A 23,982-nucleotide genomic window follows, 5' to 3' on the forward strand; every position below is an offset into this window, starting at 1 on the left:
TCGCCGTCGACGCCGGGCGGAGAGTTGAGATCGCTCTCGTCAAAACGAAGCGAATAGACTTTGCCGCGAAGACCCTGTTGTGCGTGGTGCCAAAATTGCTACTCTTAAGCCACTCCACCAGCTTACGCTGTGACTGGGCTTCACTGATGTGATAGCTAAAACGGGTCGTCGCGAAAGAACTTTGTGCTCCCCCCCACCCTCTCAATTTTTCTATAGGCGAAACTAGAAAACTCCCTCTCCCTATTTAATTTTGCTGTATTCCCACGGTGCAGGCAATTTCCCAAATAAAGCAAATCATTGACGCTGGTGTGTTATTCTTTTTTTTTCTTATTCAAAGTACTCCCAGAAGAGGGAACGGAGACCGGGACACCCGGTAACGTATACAAGTTCATTTCTATCATACGGTGATCACCGGCATGCTAGTCGTTCTACTGAAGTGCTTTTTTTTTTCGTCGCCGTCTGCTGGCCACATTAGAAAGCTTTAATCTTTCCGTGTAAACACATGACGATTTACGGAATACCACGTAGGAAGGAAAGCTTCTAGACAGGCATGTGAATTCGAGCAACTCATGTAAAAGAACACGAATCTTCCACACGGGGGTTATCACATGCTTCAGAAGTCCTAGGGGACTGGTTTCCCAAATACTGAAATCTAACCAAGACTTTGCAAACACTTCACTATAGGCTCCGTACAGTGAACAGAGGGCACTACAACCGAATACGGCAAAACGCCGTGCAGCGCCAATTGTGGTAGGAATGTGAAACACTGAGCCGGCCGCTCCAACCCCCGCGGTAGCTACTGAACGTGTTCCAACGCGCGCGTGACGTTCAAAATATCGCGTGTGTTGTTTTGCGGCTTTAAGCCGATAAGCTGTACTGAAAATTACTTTCATGCGCCTATGCTCGACAAAGGAGAGAAGCTGTATGTGGCGGGTCACGTTTACGACGTGAAGGAGACCGACGGCACCGACTCGAGGGCGAAGTGTCACTCGCAGCAAGGGAAACAAGTGTACGACGTTTCCTTGCTATCGTGCTTTTTGCACCGTTCACGAAGTGTTTGGGGCAGATCCTGCTCGTCTGCTTCGGCATCTACGGCGAGCTGTCGTTCTCGCTGAAGAAAACAAGAGGAGCATTGTTGCGAATACTACGCAGTTCATACTGACGACACAGTGCCCTATGCAGATGGCCGCAAGCAAGAGCGCACATGCAGTAACCGAATGACTTCTTCACGAGACGGTAAACGAGGCAAACACGCCACAAAGCGCTGACAAGAGCGAGCAGTCTCACGGCAGGCGCCACTTGGTGAAGGCATTTGAAGTTTAGATGTTACGTACACGCACCACCACTACCCCCAAATTCAACGCAAACCGAGTTTACTTACTTCGCTGAAAGTATCACAGAAAAACGCAATTGAACAGTTAATTACCGGACTACACGCATGCAAGCAAATCAACAAAGATTCGCATGCACCCTACAAGAGCATTTGAGGCGCAAATTTACGCGTAAAATTTCGCGCTACGCAAGCTTGCTGTGCAAAACGTGCTCCATACACTACCAACCGCGCTAAGCACACAAATACAGTTGCAGAACCTCAAGCAGCTAGACCTGGCTAGACCTTAAAGCATATAGTTACAATGACACTAGGAAAACGCTGTTTTCACAATTACTTGACTCTTCGAACAGCAACAATCCATCTTTTCCGCCGTTCTTGCGCCCACGGGGGGCCTAATCGGTACAATTTCACGCCTTGCTGGCCTTCGTGGCTGTGGCAGTCTTTTACACAGCAGTACCGGCACTTGTTCCTCTTCCGTACGCTTTCAGTCGATGGATTAGAATTAGTCGAGCTGAAGGATGACATTGTCTCAACGCCAGAAAAGACCGAACAGCACCATCGACGCCGCGCCTACGAATCGACCCCGCGCGATTTGGCCGTCTCATTATTGTTGGCGGCGCTGCGAAAGATGGCGCAGCAATCGCAGCAAACTTAGGGTGCCTCGATGCCAGCGCCGCCGTTGAACGGCGGCGCTGGCATCGCGGCACCCTAAGCAAACTTCACTGAGCGGAGCCTATAACCAGTGCGGGTGTTTCGCTGTTTATACCCGCAACTTTTGAGACGAATTCACAGTATGCGATTTGAGCACTTCTATATATGATCTCTCTTATATCTGACGCACGTTCCTGTATCCTGCGCCGGCCTTCTTCGCAGAAGAGGAAACGGAGACCGCGATACCCGGTAAAGTCTACAAGTCCATTTATCATACTGTGATCGCCGGCATGTTAATTGTCCTTCAACTCAAGAGCTTTTTTTTTTTCGAGGCAGTCTGCTGGCCACCTTATAAAGCTTTAATCTTTACATGTAAACACATAACGATTGAAGGAATTCAACGGAAGAAGGAAATCCTCTAGACATGCATACCAATTTGAGCAACTCATGTTAACACAAATCTCCCACAAGGGAGTTATGACATTAGGAGTTCTCGGACACTGGTTTCCCGCTGCCTGAAATCTAACCAAGACTCTGCAAACACTTAAATCACTATAACCGGTGCGGATGCTTCGTTGTGTATACCAGCGTCTTTTCGGAAGAATCACACGACGTACGTTTCTGCCATATTGTCGTATTCACCATCTTCTCTGATCTGATTGCCTGAGGTAGCTGTACCTTAAGATCGTATTTCATTTGTTTCTCATTCAGTCTACTCCTTCGAACTTAAATTCAGTTGATAAATCGATTAGACGTGTCGAATATCGCCAAATAAGTGTTCCTATAAGGAGACTTCACGGAACATTTATGCGTAACTTTGTTTAGAAATTGGTCGGGATCGAATCCCGGCCACGGCGGCCGCATTTCGATCGGAGCGAAATGCGAAAACACCCGTGTACTTAGATTTAGGTGCACGTTAAAGAACCCCAGGTGGCCCAATTTCCGGAGTCCCCCACTACGGCGTGCCTCACAATCAGATCGTGGTTTTGGCACGGAAAACCCCATAATCTAATTTTTAAATTGTAAATAATCGGTATATTCCATTCGTTATTCGGAAGTCGTTTTCCTCGGACATTCCTATTCGATTTCACTCGGAAATCTGGATATTCGAACGCCCCTAACAGTATTAAAGTATCGGAATGAAACATTAGGCAAGTCGGCGAACGTTCACTGTATGGCGGCAGTGCTGTAATGAGACGAAGGGAGAACGAAGCATCGCCATAGGAAATTTGCTAACTTTAATTAATATTTAAAAACAAAAGCCCTTTGCATTTGTATGTACACTAGAATTATTTTTCGTTACAAGATCAGTTGAGAATCATCGTATGTCCTGTACCTACTTCCACCTGCTTTTGTCTCAGTAGCGCTGCTGCCTTATACGATGGTATTATTAAACTCTATAAAAATTTAGAGAAATTTTATTCCCACATGGCGGGGGGGGGGGGGGGGGGGGGGGGGGGGACGCGATGAGTGCTACACGCACGTGTACTGTATGTGCAGGGATGTGCGATCATCCGCCAGTGGCCCTCTGCAGAGAGATCAACGGAAGAGTTAACGAGACGGTGTTGTACGACCCGACCGACGATTGGTGCACCTACTATGACCCCGGTGTGAATTGCTTCGCCGGTGACAACCGCTTCCGTGACATGGCATCCTGCGAGGCCGCCTGCAGTAAGAAGCCGTTTCTTTAGTCCTGGGCACCAATCGGTCAACCACAAAGGTTTACGGACCACGGGATCTCGGAAAAACGTTGAATTTCCGAGAAGCCAGCGACAGTACACCCTGTAAAACCGTACATCACGATGTTGTTCGCATGTATTAGGGAGGCTGGAAATGCGAATACCAGGCTGCGTTTCGGACATGCGGAAATATTCAGGTTTTCTTCGGATTGCGCGGTCCGTAAACCTTTGTGGTCGACTGTACATGCTGAGTTGCGCGATACCATCCGAAGTCATCACATGGGTGTTAATTCATTTTGCATTCCCTCAGCTATTCGAAGGTCCCAAAAGTTCAAAACCGTAGAAACAAATACTTGCAATCCATCAGTGCGCCCTCAGTAATTTACGCACAATACCAATGACTCAACTTAGCAAGTATCGAGAACTGTTTTCGCGCGAAAATGGTCGAAATATCGGGAAATATCTTGAAATTCGTTACGTAACACCTACCAGAGCTTAGCTTTCGGTGCGAAAGTTAAAGGAAACTTTGGACGACGTTTCCCGATACTAAAAGACATTTTCCCGCTAAATGAATAAAAAAAAAGTGTAATAGTTTACCAGTCTAACCATGAGTAGTGTTGCTCCTCCATCACTAAATCATCAGTCTATTTTATCTTGCTCGGGGTTTGCAGCAGCTTTCACAGAAAAAAATATATCAGGTATGTTTAATGAATTTAAAAGCCATCACAAATCATTTAAGAAATTGGAGTACCGTGATGCTGGAATACGCTAGCGCAAGACAGGGGTAATTGGAGCTCGCAGGGAGAGGCCTTCGTCCTGCAGTGGACATAAAATATAGGCTGATGACGATGATGATGATGATGATGATGATGATGATGATGATGATGATGATGATGCTTGACACCTTTAAAATAATGAAAACGCAGCCTTGGGAAGCGAGTAAACATTGGTATATTGTACAAGCGTTGAAAAATCGTAATGTGTTTGCTAAGCCTTTTTCGCAGAAAGCATCACCCAAAGCGTTTCCCACAAAGTTTACTAGAACGAATTCGGGCGCTAGTGTCCAAGGGAGCTCCAACAGTCCTGTATGGCTCCAAGGATGGAGCTTGTCAGCATGGGAATCACGATTAGCACTTGAATTTGCAGACTTCGTCCTTCTCGCTACAACCGGTTTTAAAAGTGACATAGCACGTTGATCGCCTTCAACAAAATATTCCGTTACAAACGCTACAATTCGCAGTGATTGTGGATGTGCGCAGCCTTTTTACCTTTAGCCTTTTTCTTCACTTAGTACCACATCCGAACCCATTCCATTCGTTGTTGAGTGCTAAACTCTTTTCGCTGAGTAATTGTCATTTTTGCTGTCATGGTCATGACTATGACTTCTACCATCATCCTTTAGTGTTTCCTTCACTTTGTACCCACGTCCGAACCGATTGTTAATGGTTAGTGTTAATCTTTTTTTCGCTGGGTCAATGTCATTTTAGGTGGCTGTTTCATGACCTACATGACGCGCTGTCATGACATTCATCTCGTGACCTATAATCTCATAGCCTAAACAAACGCGGATTGAAATCCGGTACTCTTTTCAGAAGCGCTCTCACTTGTGGGCGCTTGGCCTCCGTAGCCTTCACTTCATAGCCACAGAAAGTTGTCCGCAAGTATAGTAATTCTTGTAGGAAATTATGGAATCACCAGCCACCACCAAGACGGCTCCGTAGAACAAAGAGGAAGCTCTTACAGACGATGTTAATCACTAGAGGCCAGATTTTCAGGCACGAAATCAAAAAAAAAAAATGTAGGATGAACGCGATAGCATTCAAAGATCCCTGACTGCTTGTCGCGCTTTCCGGCAACTGTATGTTAGGTAACCGTATAGTTTACGGGAAACGCTGGTGGCGAACGCTATGCACGACGGCGAGCTTTCCGGTAGAAGTACGGCCTCCTGCGTAGGCCGATCCCGCCCGTAGTGCACAGCCGTGCCCAAAAATTACATCATTTTCAGGATTCTGGTAATGTTTCGCACTTTTAATGTTTCGGTGTGAGAAGATTTCACATAAAAGGCATGCGCTGTCGGTGTTTTGTTTCCTGACATTTGTTTTGGGATGTCATTCTCAAAATTCTGACGAGTAACTTTGTCAAGAATGTAAGACAAAGTATGAGCAACATTATCGATAGAATGGTGTGGCAGTATTACCCCCATATGCCACATGTCATATAGCAAGGCGTGGCATATACATATGCCTAAATATATACGCAAAATGTCACTGACGGGACGCCGACACCGACACTGGATTTTCTGCGACACGCAGGGCGCTTAACGCTATCGCGTTAAAAGGCTCTTATAGGCGCCTGTATCAGGTACCAAATTGTCATTTAAGCCACATATAGGCAATAAATAGTGTCCTTTAGGCTCTATGTATAAGATCAGTTAATAAGAACTTCGGTTGTGCATCTGCAGATAAATTATAGTTTTCTAAGGAGCACAGCTCACTACACCCTTGTTTTGTCACTACAATCCGGGATTTTTGTCCGAGACAGTTTAAAATTTCGAACTAACTTGATTATAGCAACGGAGTCATTAGGGATGATGGCGAAACTTTCCCGAAAGTCCAAAATGAGCCCCACGTTCCGGATCAGAGTTGTGCCCGCGCAATCAAGTTTATCGATGATGTCCACCTTGAAGATATATCATCGTGTAGTGCAGTCCGAGCGCTTCTCACAGCGAAGCTATCGTCTGATTCAAAACTGTTAAGAGTTTTGCGTTTACACTGACGAAACGTTTGTGGTAATAATCGGCGGCCTTCAATCAACTTCCTCAGTGAGTGATAGCATTATAAGCAAAAGAGGGCTAGGACAAAACACTGAGAAAGGCGTTTTCAGGCTCTCAAAATCCAATATACGCACGAACATCAATACAAGCATTTAGGAGCTCTATATAAATGCCACTAAAATATTTCTAGACGCTGTTCATGCTTAATGTTAAATGGGCACGATGAGGACTTTTTGTAAACATATATGTTGAAAGATTTGTTTTTATGCTGTAGGCTGACAGCAGATGTACTGCTGTCATATGAGGGCCTCCAGGCACATTCAAGCTTAATGGTGAAGCTTTTCACCTGGACGACCCCCCAAAATTTGTTGGAAAATAAAAACATCCTGTATTCTGTATAAGGCAAAAAATAGGGATTTTCCTAAAGGTCCGGTCTCTGCTAATCACATTGGATGGCCTAGTTTTCTGTCTTGCGTAAACTTTGTGGTCAAATACACTGATAGGATTCATTACAAGCATAGCTGAAAGAAAGAGTTAAGGGCTTTCAACATCTATAAAATGGCAGTTTCACGCTCAAGGGACCTTTCAAGAAGCCCTTGGATACCTGCGGTTATACTACAGGACGAAGACATCTCCCATTGATCTCCTAATGAGCCTCTTCGACGTAACACATACCAATAACAGCTATATTTTCTGTCAAAAGGAAATCTTCGGCCTGTGTGCAGGTGGTCCACAACGCATGCCCGCTTGCTCGGCACCCGTGTACATGCATACCTGCAGTCCGGGCATTGACACCAAAAGCTCGGCGTACTACCACTTCGAAGATTGGTGCCTCGCTGTGGAAAAGGGTTCGTGCCTCGTCGGCCAGGGTTTCAGCTCCGAGCAAGATTGCAAAGATGCGTGCAAAGGTGAACACGTATACGCGAATCACAAGTATGTTCTTCTCCGTCATGCGAATTTTCTCGGCGAGCAGGAGGACACTTTGTTCTTTGCAGTGGCAGCTGTGATGAGCTACATTCAGCTTGCGACATGCCCGTAAACGCAATCTACTCGTAAGGCGCGCCACAAACCTAGTACACTTTCTACTGTCATAGCAATTATATGGACACTGCAGGCAGATTTCCGCCGTCGCCAGTGAGGTTCCGTATCAAATTTAAGGGCGATTACATCGTCACCGCGCGCCGTATGCTGTATGACCAAGCGTGCAAGCGTGGGAGGGTAGCCGACGATCGAAGCTCAATCTCGCCCGCACGACGGGGAGGAAAGCGGGAAGGAAGCGCGCCGTCTTCCTTCACGCGCGAGGCACCCAACGTTGCGAGGCATCGGAGGGAAGGGGGGGGGGGGGGGCGGCATAACACTCCGGCGCAACTGTGCATGTGGTATCTTGACAGCGATCTCCGTTGAGGGCATAGTCTAGATGCGTCTGCGGCTCGTAGCTAAATTTGTGCGTGCTGTGTGTTCTGGGCGCTCAGTTTGCGTAGAAGCGATAACGGACAGGAAGGTCAGATCGCTAGTGAAACGCCCCCCTCGCCTCCTTAGCCTCCTCCCCCCCCCCCCCCCCCCCCTCCGGCGCGTTGCGGCACGGGCGGACCCGAAGGTCAATACGCTCGCTGGCGCGCTTTGACAGCGAGTTTCCGCGGTCATCGACTGAGACGTGTTCATGTTTGCTTGTGCGCGCGTGACACTATGCTTGTTCATTGAGTTAGTGTGCCTATGTTTACAAAGTTTATAGGGTCGATAAAACTACTATCCTTACTTCGTATAGCTGTCCACTAATTTGCTATCGCACTCGATAGTTCACCTTTTTTCTTACTCACAAAGAAGATATTAAACCATTTGGCCTGGTCAAGTGGATTACCTAAAGAGGCAGACATTACTTGCACGACACTTGGTACGCAGCGCACATGGAAACCACAATTCCCCTCTCATACCCAGTGGCGAAGCAGTACGTGCCATACACAGAGAAACCACAACCCTTCGGCCTGCTCCAGCTTCACTTACACAGGCGATGTCACTAGCAAAACGTATAACTGCTCTCCATATATATTCATCTTTGTTATCCAACGCAAAGCAGAGTATGCTGTGTGCGTCTGCACACGTATGTACTACTCGTGACTGCAATAACCGCATCGCTACGTGTGCAGAGGAGAACACTGGCCCGGCCGAGTGCCACAACACGAACGTGGTGGTGTGCAACCTGGCGGCACATATTCACCAGGTGGCGTTCTTTCAGGGACACTGCGAGCAGCGCGCCAACATATGCCCGAAATCAGTCGGTTTCACCAGCATCAAGCACTGCTCCCGCATGTGCGAAAGGTCAGACATACTTCGTATATATTTCGCCCCAGATGCTTATACTTCTTAAAGAAAACCTCGTTGTTATAACGAACTCATCAGGACAGAAAATGTACCTCGTTATATGTGGCATTTCGCTAAAGCGGAGAGGCTCTAAGAGCCATGGTAAAGTAGGATGCGCACTCCAACAGATCTCGTCCCGCATGCTTCCACACTTAAAAACAAAAAAAAACACGTTATAACTAATTCCTCGGGACAGGAAATTTACTTCGTTGTAAGCAGTATTTCGCTAAAGCTGAGAAGCTCTAAAGAGCCATGTAGGACGGGAAACGCACTCCTACTGTGCGGGAGCTCGCAAAACATATGCTGAAATGTGTTTGGCTTAATTATGCCGACGGTAATGAGTAGCTGCTTCAATCTTCTACTGGTTATCCGTCACGCAACACAGTTAGGTTCAAGGTGCTGCCATCACGTGGTGACCGTCACAGTGCTACTTGCCTCTTCTGGTTCATACGAAGAATCTCAACAGGTCACTGCTTGTGCTGTAGCTTGCAGTACCGTGCGGATTTCCCGTTTCGAACTTGTTGTGAAGCGGAGTCGGACTCCACTATACTTCTAATATTCTGGTTGAGAATGCATATACTGTGGTCGGCGCAATGAAAAATTTCGAATGAAACGATTCCGTCATAACAAGGGGTTAACGCACAACCAACTCCTGATAATACCGCTATTAAGGAATGTAAAATAAGGTAGCGATAAATCTGGGAAAATTCAATACAGTCAAATCAAATGCTCGAAGAAATTTTGAGCCATTTGGTATTGAAAATCACCACAATGTCAAAAGCTTACAGACAGTGAGATCCGAGGAAAACCTGAATGTTTCTGGAGCCTTGCGTTCCTCTATCAAACCTGCATTAGCATGTTGGAATAAGGTCTGTACGGTTTTACTGGCTGTGGTCAAAGCTAGTAAGAAAATCAATTATTTTCTCAAATCCCATGGTCCGTAAAGTTTTGGTGCCGACTGCACATCACGATAAAAGCGCTGCAAGTACAAGGGCTCGAAAAATATTTCAAAATGCGACTGCGAAATGAAAGCAAACTTGAAATTCAATTCAAAGGGAGGCTATTTTACCACCTTGCAAGGACACCACAATTGAAACTGCATCATTTACGTATGCACAAGAATGCTGATAAAGCGAGTGTTAATTCTTTCCAAAAAATACAAAAACATTAATAAATTTTATGCACAACAAACAAAAAAAAAGCATGACCCAGCCAGATTCTTATATTTTATATGTACTGTGAGAGCTCTTATAGTGAAGAACTTACAACAAATAGAAAAATGAATCAAGCTGCTGTTTCTGACAATAAAAAAATGAATGAATGAATAGTGTCACAATTACTCAAGACCATCACGATGTTCCCCAGGAGCAATGATGACAATGTCCGTGTGACTGAAGCCTGTACTTTTATGCCCTGTAAATTAATGGGTGCTGACCAGCTACTGCCGTCTAAATACTCCACCTAACATCTTTTCGTGGAGGTGCATAGTTTAGACACCCATACATCTCACCTAAATACTCCCCATAGCGATATTTCCCCCATGTATAATAAACATATGTGAATACGCCAATACATTCACAATGTCGTAAATGGTCACTGGCCCATTCTTAACACTACTGATCTGAGTCCAAGTTTCGTTCACAGCGTTACACTTGAGCCTGACTTAGGTAATTCAGTTGACATTTTAAAAAGACAACAAGAAAGTGTATGCCGCAAGCTGCGGCCAGTTCTGATTGACTGTCATATCGGTACTCCTTTCAAAATCACAGTAGATCAGCAATGACGGGCGATAAGAGGCAAAATCTCACACGCGAAATGTCTGGGTCTTCGGCCATCGAAGACGACACAGCGTAAAGCATTGAACAGACTCCAACACTAATTCGAAGAGGCAGGCATACTTAATGTATACTAGGTGCCACACTGGACAGTAACCACAATTGAACCGTAGCCCGCTTCCATTATTTGTTTTTGTGTGCTATATATTGTGTGTTACACTCTCTTTTTCGTTTTCTGTGAGGAAGCTCGCTTTTGACTCGTAGTTCTGTGCGTGCCTTGTTTCATATGTGCATCTTTCTCGTCTGTGCCTCAGACTGCCTCAGACTTGTGGTCTCGTCTGTGTGTTTAAAGCTGTCCATATGCGTATGTGTAGGGACACTCAGTGTTGCGGAACTTTGTCTTCGCATTTATCTCGAGCATATGTTCCTGTGTGTATAGGACTGTATGGTCTCGATTTTTAGGCCTTATAACACTACCACAACATTGTTTCTTCCTGTCTACGGTGAGATTATAATGTCGCGGAAAGATAATACCGTATAGACTCATGGAAGGCCCGCACTTTCTTTTTCACAATTTTCACGAGGTGTGGCCCGTACATGAGACTGAACTTTTTGGTCAAAATGGTGCCGGCGCAGCCGAAGACTTGTGCGCACCCCGGATCTTGTGCACTGCCTGGCTGTCGCCATCTATCAGTCGCACGGAGAAATACGCAGCACGCGAAAAATTCGCTGACGAGCGCGCGCCGCATCGGGGCACCGAGCGCAATTGTTTCTCCCTTGGAATCTCTTTTTCCAAATTTTGGGCTGCCAAGTTGGGAGCGCGGCCCTTAAACACGTAAGGCCCTAACACGAGTCTATACGGTAATGTTAGGCTCGATAGCCGGACCATGAAAGCTATTTCTTTCTATATTCGAAGCTTTGCGAGTAAGCTGCACGTGATTCCTTTATAACTCGTTTATTTTATTGTGTGAATTACAATGTTCTTTTCAACTCAAAAGTTCTTGTACAAATGCAACAGAAAATTATTAAACCTCATAGCATGACATGTACCATCGCTATTTTCAATTGCAGTGCATTCAAGACCTCCCCTGTGCCCAGCCTCCAAAGGCAGTGAAATGCTGACTCTGTTACATGAACTCATGCCCGTGCGTTGCTGCTACGCCAACCGAACAGCGCCTATATGACACGAATGTCATCTTCATAAATACGATTTCTTTTTTCCAAACAAAACGCATCGGGTATTTCTACAGAAATCAGTTGCACCGGAGCACCAACTAGCCTAACAATTGTGCACAATCCAAGAAAGCACTCCTTCAGAAATCCCTAAGCTACAGTACTAGGCCAGAACCTGCAGGCCAGAACCTGCGCAATCAGCATTTTTTGTAGCCATATTCCCAAGGACAGGCTGGGGGAGGACACTTAACATTTATGAAAAGTATTCTAAATTCAAAATCCTTTTTCCTAACAATTTTCTGGAAAAGTACCTACAGATATGCCATATGTTATTGCAGCCACATAACGAAACAAAAAACACTTAAGGCAGCATCGCAACATGCCATTTGCATAGCACAGAAAGATTTACTTCGGCCCTGGCATCAACTTCATCATTCAAAAACAGGCAGAATGTAGCGCAGAAATTCTGTGCTGGACCGATATCTGTTAAGCCAATCGCACATGTAAAAGTTAGACTGAGTGCGAAGCATTGCTAGCTTAGTTTTCAGACAACCTTTAAAAAAAAATCCCCATTTACAACCACGCAGTGCTACACCAAGTATAAGAACTCGGTAAACATTGCTTGATGGATCATCTCAGCTGCCAAAATTAATACCATGCATTTTGATCTAAAACATGCCATTATTTTATAAGTATGGCATTTACAAGACTCCGCCAAAAATCTTCATGACAAGTGCAGGGTAGATATACAATGTCTCTTATATCAACTTAAAATCACCACAAATGAAAAACACGCACAAAAATCACCAAGTAGCGGACCGGGAGTCTTTTTTTTTTTTCTTTTTTCACGTATAACAGAAAACGTCTGCGCGTTTTGTGCATAAATGTGGCGAACAAGCGCAATATGCTATCAGTTCAGTACAGTCAGCACGTTTCAATACCAAACAATCGGCGCAAATCGCTTACAGCGAAGCGGCGCCGTGAATGCAACACATATATTCAAATCCAAGGATTCCAATGCGCGCCGCTGACCACCTATCCACACCTCTGATCTGTAGTATGTGATCCGCACACTAACGGGGTGCGACTGTTTTCACAACAATTAAACCCGCGCAGGAACGGGGCCTCGCCTCGATGACATATCACCATTTTTTTTCTCTCTCTCTCTCTATGCTTGGCGGCGTTCCAACGCCGGTGGCGTTGGAACGGAGAACACGTTGGGCTGTTGGTGACTAGCCACAACTTTGGCTGCTGTTAAGGGCTTGATGGTATTCCTAAATAAACGCATCACTGTTGTGATGATCCAAATAGAATCTCACTATCAGGGAGGGAGCCGTCTACCTGACTGGAGCAGTATTTCTTTATTTGGGGTGTTGCTACGCTACGCTCCGCAACACTCCGGCACCGCGGCTTCCGCTGAAGCACAACCGACCGCGCCGACAAACAGAGAGGGAAAAAAAAGAAAATGGTGATACGTTATCGAGGCGAGGCCCCGCCCCTGCACGTATTTGTTGTGAAAACAGTCGCACCCGCACTAACGTGGCGACGGTGCTGCCGCCTATAGATCAAACCCGCTGTTTAACAACATAAATGAAAACGAAGTTTGAAAAAACACTTGACGATTGTAAACTGATTTAACGTTGGTCTCTATGTCCTTTTAAATCCCTGCGCGAGGCCGGTTAGAGCGACAGGCTGGGGATTTATTTAATATTATTTATTTATTATTTATTATTTATTACTCAGGTAAATTTTCCGCGTCCGTGCCTGTACACTGTCGCGTCCACAAAGAAAACTTTTCGTCTCCAGAGCTAGTGTAATTTTGATTTTCCGCGTTACAGAATTATGTTTTTCTTGTATGTTCAAATTACAAACCGATGCTATCATGTCTGCAGGTTATGTGTAAGTCACCCGCCGTGGTTGCTCAGTGGCTATGGTGTTGGGCTGCTGAGCAAGAGGTCGCGGGACTGAATTCCGGCCACGGCGGCCGCATTTCGATGAGGGCGAAATACGAAAACACCCGTGTACTAAGATTTAGGTGCACGTTAAAGAAACCCCAGGTGGTCCAAATTTCCGGAGTCCCCCACTACGCGTGCCTCATAATCAGATCACGGTTTTGGCACGTAAAACCCCATAATTTATTTTGTGTGCAAGTCATACTTTAAAATTTTTGACGCACTTAACTGAGAAATTGTATTAATTCAATAACGCACATGCGCCAGGCGAAGGGTGTACTAGAATGAGGATATATGTTGCATTCCGGCACAGCTGCGTGCGCGCGTGACGAACTTGTGCACACGATGTACTTATCCTTGATGAGTGGGCACTCTGTCCGTGCTTCGGTCACTCAGTGTGCTGCGACCGTAATCTACAGGGTAAGGCTGTTAGACGCGGGTTACGCGCAAGCGCATGAACCCTCCGAAAGTGGACCGCGGTGCCGAAGCACCAACGGAAAGAGCGCGAACGAGGTCGTGGACGCTACATTGATCTCGACCGTGAGCCGCCGTGTGGTGGTGGCGCTTGTGTAACGTCGGCAACAGCTTCGCTGTACATCCGCTTTCACGAGGTGGAATGGAGGCGGCCATCTTGCTATGTGTATAGTAGGCTTATCTGCACCTCTGACCGTCTGCAAGTGCATGAACGCAGTGCAGTCCTGTGTACAACTGCTCATATTTTTTTTTTTTGGCACATGAGTCGAAAATCAATCAGAACTGGTCGCAGCTTGTGGTGAACACTTTTTTGTTGTCCTGACGTTCTTTACCTGTCAACTGAATTACCTGAGTGAGGGTCCAGTGTGACGCTGTGAACGACACTTGGCACTGGGCTCAGTTTGTCCGCGTCGCCAACCTCGTCGGGCAGGTTGCACGATTCAGCCCGGAGCGGGCGGTGTCTTGCTGCCACTGTTGCTGGTGTTGCCAGTCCGGCAGGAGGAATGCTTGTTACTCGACAGCCAACATAAATCATGCCTGCCAGGCTGGATACACGTGCTTTTTTCGTTTAGATTGTACAACTCCTCGCCAGTATGAAAGGAAATACAGCGGAATCTCGTTGATACGATTCTGCTTAATACGTTTTTTGGGATAGTATATTTCTTTTTCTTTTCCCGATAATACGATTTGGTTGGATAATACGTTGGATAGTACGATTTTGGGATGATACGCTTTATTTCTTGGTTCCCGTTAAGATCTTATCAACAAGATTCCACTGTACCTAGTAATCTGTGTACAAGGAGGGCTTCCTGTAAACAAGCAAGTGAAGGATTCCTTCTTGCGGAACTTTTTCCACTGCAGAGCAGGAAGACGGAAAATTACCGGCTTTAAGCGCAAGTGTAGTGTATACTTTCGTAATGCCTCAAAGCATGAGGCCATTACAAATGTACAATAGACGAAAAAGCACTACTATAGTGAAATTGATGTTAACTACTTTTTTTTTATTTCTTTCCCGGCTGTTCTAATTGGGGGTGCTGGTTATATGCGGGGGCGGGTTACATACGGAGAAATATAGTATACTACCAGTATATGACTGACTGTCTGCATTTCGTTCACAGAAACGGTGCTTGGTCTTGTTCGTAACGCACTACCCACCAGTTACGCAGATGAAAAATTTATATTTTAACGATGTTGTGAACTGCCACGCAGCTTTTGATGTCGACCATGAAGGCAAGTCATGGACCAATGTCATTTTTCAGTACATTTTTATTGGACTCTGTGAATTATATTCGTGATGCGAAATTATTTTAACTGCACATAAATATATTAATGACTGTAATTAGTGTAAACAATAATGCACGCAATTAATACATGCCAATTTATTAATTGAGTATGTTTGCATTCATTTTTGTATGCTCAGTATCATGTAGAAGCATTAATGCATGTGATTAATAAATGTAAATTGATTACCTGAGAGAGTGTCTGAATTCATATATATTTATTTGCTGGAGCTCCATGTGTAAAGACATCAGTGTATACATTGATGCAAGTAAATACATGTAAGTCCATTTTTGCACATAATTGATGCATACATTATTGTATTTTTTAATGTTATGCATAAGAACATGTAAGTGAATTACGGCGTGTAATTAATACGCGTACATTCATTAACCGACCTTCGCGGGCTTAGCAGCGCAATGCCTAGCCATAGCCACTATGCCACCATAGCGGGTTGTGCATGAGTGTATAGTATGCAAGGATACTTCTAATTGGTATTCTAAATTGGTCGGTTTCAAAATGATGTACTGATAAAAGCTAAATACCTCCATTTTTGAATACTTCTCGTAATAGCTTTTCTCACTTCGGCAAAAAAGCAGACAGTCGGCGAACTAATTTCACAAACAGACGTTCTCTTTCACAGAAGCGGATGCGGTCCATTCTGGGTGACGAGGCCGGCGCGAAATGCAGCATGTCGCATCTCGACGCCGGCTGCAGCCGGGGCACGCCGACGAACGCCGGATACGTCGGCGTTCTTGGTCGCCGAACAGCGACCAAGAAAGAACTCGCAATTCGTGCTCAGACGTCCACAGAGCCGTACATCTCCTATATTCAGGACGTGTTGTCTCAGTGCCATAAGGACAGTGCCTGAAGCGGACAAAGTGGGACACGTATTGAAAGGCATAGCCGATGACGCATTTAATCTGCTACTGTGTAAGAACTGCTCCACAGTGGAGTCGGTCATCGCTGGATGTCGCCGTATTGAGCAGGCCAAAAGTCAGCGCATTACTCACCGCTTCGACCAACTTCCCAATACGGCTGCCACGTCCTCATGCGAAGGTTTTGCCACGCTCCGACAAGCGCAAGCTACAGAAAACGTCACCAGGATCATCCGAGGAGAACTCGAGGCCATGGCGCCAGTTACCCCTCGTGACGGTATGCAAGGCAACAACCTGGCCACTATTTCGCTAATTCAGGCCGTGGTTCCCCAAGAGGTCGCAAATATGGGAATTTTACCCGCCTTCGGTAACGGTAATGCTGCTACCAACCCGGTCTCCCCTAGACGTGTCACGCACACATGATCGCACCCGTAGGCGCTTCTTTTGGCCTGGTCTCTACCGTTCTGTGCGACAGTACGTTGGGGCTTGTGACCTCTGCCAGAGACGCAAGACTCCTGCCCTGCCCGCCTGCTGGCAGCCTTCAGCACCTTGATATCCCTGATCAACCATTTTTCCGGGTGGGGCTCGATCTTCTAGGGCATTTCCCCATGTCAACCACTGGTAATAGATGGGTTGCAGTCGCCACTGACTACGCAACGCGGTACGCTTTTACACGAGCACTTCCCACCAGCTGTGCTACTGATGCAGCCGATTTCATTCTTCACGATGTCATGCTGCAACGGTGCTCCTAGCTCGTCAGTTAATCACGGACCGCAGCAGCTGCTTCCTGTCTCAAGTAGTCGACGGCATTCTTCGTTCCTGCTCGAACAATCATAAGTTCACCACTGCGTACTATCCACACACAAACGGCCTTACCGAACGCCTCAACCGTACTCTCACAGATATGCTTGCTATGTACGTGTCGGAGGACCACCGAGACCGGGACATCAACTTGCCTTTTGTGACCTTCGCCTACAACTCTTCCCGTCACAACACAGCTGGCTACTCACCTTTTTATCCACTGTTTGGCTACGACCCACCAATGCCCATGGACACCATTCTCCATGCCCACGCAGACACATCCTCTGCCTATGCTCGTGATGCTCTTACCCGTGCTGACATCGCCCGCCACGTTGTCCGCGATCGTTTATCGGCTTCAGAGGTCCATCAAATATGTCTGTATGACCACCGACACCGGGAGGTGAACTCCCCTCCGGGATCACTCGTCTTGTTGTGGTTCCAGTCACGTCGCGTTGGCCTATGCGAAAAACTCCTCTTCCGTTACGCTGGCCCTTACCGCGTCATATATACGCAAAGTCACTAATGTGACCTATGAGATCGCCCCGCTAAATCCAAAGTCAGCCTCTGCAACAATCGCGAGTGATATAGTCCATGTCTCGCGCCTTAAACCGTACCACTCTCGGCCCGGGGCCTAACTACACCGGGACGGTGCTTCTGCCGCCGGCTGGTAATGTCACGAGCGGCGATCCTGTGGTCGGTGCTTGGACGATGACGACGACGACGGTGTGGCTACCTGGTGTGCACGCGCTCGCCTTGCCATTGCTATCGCGTTGTGCGCCTTGCCTTGTAAATATATCCATTGTATATGGAATCTCCCCGTAACAATACAAAGAATTAGGAGTCTGCAGGAGCCAGAATAAATTCAAGAATGGGAACATGATAAATAGATTTATGAATATCCAAAGAATAAACATGCATGTGACAGCTTAATGTTCCTCAATGAAAGCAGACTCTGAAATTACATTATGTAAACTTCATCTGATGGATGATTTTAAGTCGACATAAGCGACATAGTATTCTTAAATTGCGCTTAAGGTCATTAGGCTTATTGGCAAGTCGTTTAAATATAATGCTTTTGAAAAACTGGCATGTTTTTTAGAGCCAAATCTGTGGTACTAATTTTGGCAGCTCAAATGATTCAACAGACACACTTTACCGAGTTATTAGACTTGGAGCAAGACTGCAAGCTTGTAATTGGGATAATCTTTTTTATTTGAGAGGTGATCTGAAAAGAAAGCTAGCAGTGCTTCGCACTCAATCTAATTTTTTTTTCTTCTTTTTTACATGTGCAACTGACTTTGCAGAAATCGGTTGAGCACAGAATTTGTGTGCTACATACTATCTGTTTATGAATGATGAAGGTGCTGCCAGGATCAAAGTAAAGCTTTGTAAAGTAAGCTTTGTAAGTAAAGCTATGCAAATGGCACGTTATAATGCTGCTGTTAGATTTTTTTTTGCCTTCAGTATGTGACCGGCCATAACATATCGCATATTTGCAGGTGCTTTTTCAGAAAATTGTTAGAAGCACAAGGACCTTGAATTTGAAGTACTTTTCAGAAATTTTAAGTGTCCTCACCCAGCCTGTCCTTTGCACTATGGCTACAAAAATAGCGGATTGCGCAGGTTCTGGAAAATGCGGTACTTTAGGGATTTCCAAGGACTGTTTCCTTGGATTGTGCACAATTCCTACGTTAAGTGGTATTCCACTGCGACTGATTTCTGTAGAAACACCGATGCGTTCTGCTTTAAAAAAAAAGGTATTTATGAAGGACGACATTCATGCTGTATTGGCAGTCTTCGCTTGGCGTCACACCAACGCACGAGCACGTGTTCGTGCAACCGAGGCAGCATTTCACTGCCTTAGCGGGTAGGGCACTGGGAGCGTGATGAATGCACTGCAATTGAAAGTAGTTATAGTACATGTAATGCCATGAGGTTGAATAATTTTTGGTCGCATTTGTGGAAGAACTTCTGAGTTGAACAGAAAATTGTAATTCATACAGTAATTAGAAATGAGCTACAAAGGAATCACGTGCGGGTTACTCGCAAAGCTGCAAACATAAGAAAAAAAAGCGTTTTTCATGGTACACCTATCAAACCTAACATTACCATGTAGACTCGTTCAAGGGCCGCACCCCCAACTTGGTTGCCCAAGGTTTGGAAAAATTTATTTCCAACAGAGAAACAATTGCGTTCGGTGTCCTGATACCGCGCGCGCACATACCGGCCAATTTTCGCGCGCTGCGTACTTCCGCGTGCCACTTACTAGATGGCGAGAGCCAGGCAGTGCACAAGTCACAAGCGTCGCCGGCACTTCTGTCCCTGGTAAGGGCGAAACTTCGTCAAAATTGTGAAAAAAATAGCGCGGCCCTTACATGAGTCTATACGTATAATCTTTCAGCAACATTATAATCTCTCCTGAGATATGAAGAAGCAATGTTATAGGGCTGAAAAATCCAGAGCATAAGTTTAACACACAGGAACATATGCTAGAGATAAATGCGAGGAGAAGTTGCACAACACTGAGTGTTGCTACACATGCGCATATGGAGAGTTTTAAACACATAGATGAGGCCATGATGCAGTCTGAGATGAGCAGGTGTACAGATGAGAAAGATGCACTAATGAAATGAGGCATGCACAGGAATACGACTCGGACTCCGCTTTACAACAAGTTCGAAGCGAGAAACCCGCAGGGTACTGCATGCTACGGCACAAGCAGTGACCTGTGGCAATTCTTCGAATCAACCGGAACAGCCAAGTAGCACTGTGACGGTCACCATGTGACGGCAGCACCTTGAGCCAAACTGCATCACGTGACGAATAACCAGTAGAAGACTGGAGCAGTTACTCATGGCCATCAGCAGAATTTCTACACTGTGATGGCCCCACCGTAGAGGGCAAACATGTTTCAGCATATGTTTTATGAGCTCCGGCACTGTAGGGGTGCGTCCCCGCCTTCATCACATGGCTCTGTAGAGCTTCTCAGCTTCAGCGAAATGCCGCTTACTATGAAGTAAATTTCCTGTCCCGAGGAGTTCGGTATAATGGGGTTCTCTTTACTGCACAAGCATGGAGGACGAGGTCTGCTGGAGTGCGCATCCCACCTTACCACGACTCTTTAAAGCCTCTCGGCTACAGCGAAATGCCACTTATAACGAGGTACATTTTCTGTCCTGATGGGTTCGTTATAACGAAGTTTTGTTTACACCGTATATAAGGATGCGGGGCCTGATATATACGAAGTGTGCCTGACCTTTGGCACATGCGGGAGCAGTGGTCGAGGCTGGTGAGCTCTACTGATTTCGGGCAGATGTTGGCCCGCTGCTCGCAGTGTCCCCGGAAGAACGCCACCTGGTAAAGGTGTGCCGACAGGTTGCACACGCCCAAGTCGATGTTGTCGCACTCGGCCGGGCCAGTGTCCTCCTCTGCACACGTAGCTGACGTGATTATTGCAGTCGCGAGTAGTACACACGGGCAGACACACAAGGCCTACACAGCTTTGTGTTGTATAGCAATGATGACTTTATATGCAGAGGTGGTGCACGTGTTGCAGGCGACATCTCCTGTGTACGTGAAGCTGTAGCAGGCCTGAAGGGTTGTGGTTTCTGTGTGTATGGCACGTACTGCTTCGCCACTGGGTATGAGAGGGGGATTGTGGTTTCCATGTGTAGCGCTTACCAAGTGTCGTGCAAGTAATGTCTGCCTTTAGGTAATCCACTTGACGAGGCGGTGTAATATCTTCTATGTGATTAAGCAAAACACTTTCCCGAATGTATGCCAATCTGAGCAGCTCATATTTCAAGGACAGCGAAGCTGTATAATTGAGTTCCCGCATCCTTAGGATGTCCTAGGGGCTTATGTTGCCACTGCCCAGAATCTGTCGAGACTATCTTGTGCAATTCCGCAATTCTTCGCTATACACAAGCCTTTTCGCATGCTTTGCTATGTCTGAGCTTAGTACATCTATGTTATTTCTCCGTTACATCCGAGATATGTTTAACTTCACTCGCACATACGGCGCGCGGCGACGATTTTACCGCCCTTGGACTTTATACGGAACCTCACGGCGACGGTGACGCCGACGCCGACAGCAGAAATGCGCTTGAAGTGTCCATATAATTGCTATCGCAATAAAAAGACAAGTACTATGTAGTTTTATGGCGCGCCTTACGAATAGATGGATGTATACGGACATTTCGCGAGCTCATGTAGCTCTTCATAGCTGTCACTGCAAAGAACAGAGTGTCCTCCAGCTCACCGAGAAAGTTCACATGGCGGAGCAGAAAATATTGTGATCCGCGGAGTATTTACCTTTGCACGTCTCTTTGCACTCTTGCTCGGGAGCGGAAGCCCTGACCGACGAGGCACGAACCCCTGTCCACGGGGAGGCACCAATCTCCGAAGTGGTAGTACTCCGAGGTGTTGGTGTCGACGCCTGGAACGCAGTTATGCATGTGCACGGGTGCCGAGCAAGCAGGCATGCGTTGTGGACCACCTGCGGACAGTTACCCGTTTTTCTTTCTTACAGTAAACACAGCTGTTGCAGGTACGTGCTACTTTAAAGAGGCTTATCACGGGGAGACGTCCTCGTCCTATAGCAAACATGGGTTTCGAAGCAGTCCTTGAATCCCTTCAGCGTGAAACTGCCATTTTCAAGACCTTGAAAGTCCTTAAATTTCGCGGAGGCCTTAATAGATGCTTAAAGCTTGCTTTCAACTAAGCTTATAATGAAACTTATCACTGTACTTGACCACAACGTTTGTGCAAGAGGAAATTCGAGGCGATCCAATGTGATTAGCAGAAACCGGACCTTTATGCAAATCCCTATTTTTGCCTTATACAGAATACAGAATATTTTTATTTTCCAACAAGTTTGTTGGAGGCCGTCCAAGCAAAAAACTGCAACATTCAGCTTGAATGTGCCTGAAGGCCCTCATACGGCAGCAGGACGTCTGCTGTCGGCGAACAACATAAAAACAAAATTTTCAACATATATATTTACAACAATAAAGTTGCTTCCAAGCAACCAAACATATTTACAAAAAAAGTCCTCATCGTGCCCATTTAACATTAAGCATGAGCTTCGTTTTGTGCTCCTAAATGCCTGTTTAGACGTTGGTTCCTATATTGAATTTTCAGAGCCTATAAATGCCTTTCACCATGTTTTGTCCTAGCCTTCTTTTGTTTATAATGTTATCACCCGTTGAGCAACTTGACTGAAAGTAGCCGATTATTACCACAAACGCTTCGCCGGTGTAAAGACAAAGTGCTTAGCAGCTTTGCACCAGATGAGAAATCGCTGTGAGAAATGCCACTACACGATGATATATTGCAGCGAAGCTCTTGTAGGATAGGTTCCAGGAGATCGCGTCCGGCAACGGAAGTAGGCAACGTCACGCCACCTTGTGGCGTCGTATAAAAACGTCGGGAGGGCGGCGTTTTTAAACTTCGCGATCGTAAAAGAATTACACTGCATTAAGTCCCCATATAAGAAAAGTACCGCCATCCTCTGATCAACGCCGCTTCTCTCTCTCCTGTATTTCCGATTGGACGATGATAGCGCGCGCTTTCACTTCTTTGTATTTTGTTTTTTTCCGCCTCGTTGAAAGTCCTCTGCGCAGCCGCAGTCGTCGGCGGCGGAGGCGGCGCGCGCCCGGCCTGAAAGCTTCAACGCGGACTTTCTAGGTGCGCCACCGTCGACTTGCTTTCGCAAGCAAAAAGTAAAGGAAAAAAACAAGCGCTTTAGGAGAGGAGGAAAGAGTAGATGGCGGTACTTTTCTTATATAGGGATTTTAACACTGCAAACGCTGTCGCGCCACCTCGTGGTGTCGTATGAAAATGACGGGATGGCGGCGTTTTTAAACTTCGGGATCGTAAAGCAATTTCAGACGCGTTGCGCCACCTTCTAGCCTCATATGAAAACGTGGGGATGGCGGCGTTTTTGAACTTGGCCATCGTAAAAAAAAACTTGTGCATCACACCGCGCTTTTCGCAGGAACTTATGTTTGCTTCTTGATTATGAGACAGCTCACCCTGGCGGCCACGTTAGCGCGTCAGCGCTAGTACGCGCACTGCAACTGGCGTATCCGTTTTTAAAAAAAGGTCAGACTCTCCTATATCGTGTGTAGGTTCTTTGTGCGTTAGCGCACATATCTCCGGAGCGTCACACCCCTTTGCGGCGCCGACTGAACGTTGCATCGCGCCAAAGCGAAACATACATGATGATTATTATGATTTATAGGCCTTCCCTTTGAACCAGGGCTGTCACAAATGGTCACCTTACCTGCGTGATTTAATCAGGTATGCTATACATGCTTTTTTTATCTAGCATTTTTTATACCTTTCACAGATCTTTTTTTCCCAATATCTACCTGATACTCCTACCTATGACTAAGAGATCAAATCAGGTCGTATCAATCTCTTCCCTGCTTTTTTTCCACCAATTCTATAAACGTCTCTTGCTTATCTCGACTGGTGACCGGTTGATGCTTCCGCCCACTTTAAACCCAAGCGCTTCTGGAAGGTGTCCGTTATCTACTGTTCTCATTGGGCAAATCCCTTCACATTCCATTAGGATGCGCTGAGTGGTCTCTGGATCTTTGCTGCAGCATGCACAAGTCCTTAGGCAACTGGCTCAAGCCTCAAATAGCAAGGCACTGCCTTTTGTATTATAGCACAGGTTTTCCCTTGTAATTTCTTTCTTCTCATTCTTGTAAATATCAATTGTCCTTTTTGTTTCCATTCTTTGCATCCAATTCACCTGTCTCAATTCCTCTCACTTTCTTTCTGATAACTCCTATTTTTCTATTTACAGTTTGAATTATCCTGTACTTGGTTGCCAACTTTTTTTAGCT

The 23,982-nt window shown here is 46.0% G+C and overlaps 1 protein-coding gene across 1 annotated transcript; it reads left to right on the forward strand.

Annotated features, from left to right (window-relative positions):
- Window positions 1–342: 342 nt before the first annotated feature.
- On the forward strand, window positions 343–11,740 carry LOC125947278 (uncharacterized). Its single transcript, XM_049671696.1, has 6 exons — window positions 343–373; window positions 2,207–2,233; window positions 3,485–3,655; window positions 7,162–7,344; window positions 8,581–8,752; window positions 11,641–11,740. Exons 3-6 carry the CDS (start codon window positions 3,487–3,489, stop codon window positions 11,681–11,683), a joined length of 567 nt encoding a protein of 188 aa, XP_049527653.1. The 5' UTR covers window positions 343–373; window positions 2,207–2,233; window positions 3,485–3,486; the 3' UTR covers window positions 11,684–11,740.
- The last annotated feature ends 12,242 nt before the right edge of the window (window positions 11,741–23,982 follow it).

The sequence above is a fragment of the Dermacentor silvarum genome, chromosome 7 (genome assembly GCF_013339745.2).
Source record: "Dermacentor silvarum isolate Dsil-2018 chromosome 7, BIME_Dsil_1.4, whole genome shotgun sequence".
Classification (NCBI taxonomy): Eukaryota; Metazoa; Arthropoda; class Arachnida; order Ixodida; family Ixodidae; genus Dermacentor; species Dermacentor silvarum.

What these genes read in the sequence shown, in the direction of transcription:
- LOC125947278 (XM_049671696.1), top strand. Translation starts at nt 3,487, where the DNA reads ATGTGCGATCATCCGCCAGTGGCCCTCTGCAGAGAGATCAACGGAAGA. An exon ending in ATCCTGCGAGGCCGCCTGCA is followed by an intron (nt 3,656 to 7,161) that starts GTAAGAAGCCGT and finishes GCCTGTGTGCAG; the next exon opens with GTGGTCCACAACGCATGCCC. An exon ending in TGCTCCCGCATGTGCGAAAG is followed by an intron (nt 8,753 to 11,640) that starts GTCAGACATACT and finishes TTTCAATTGCAG; the next exon opens with TGCATTCAAGACCTCCCCTG.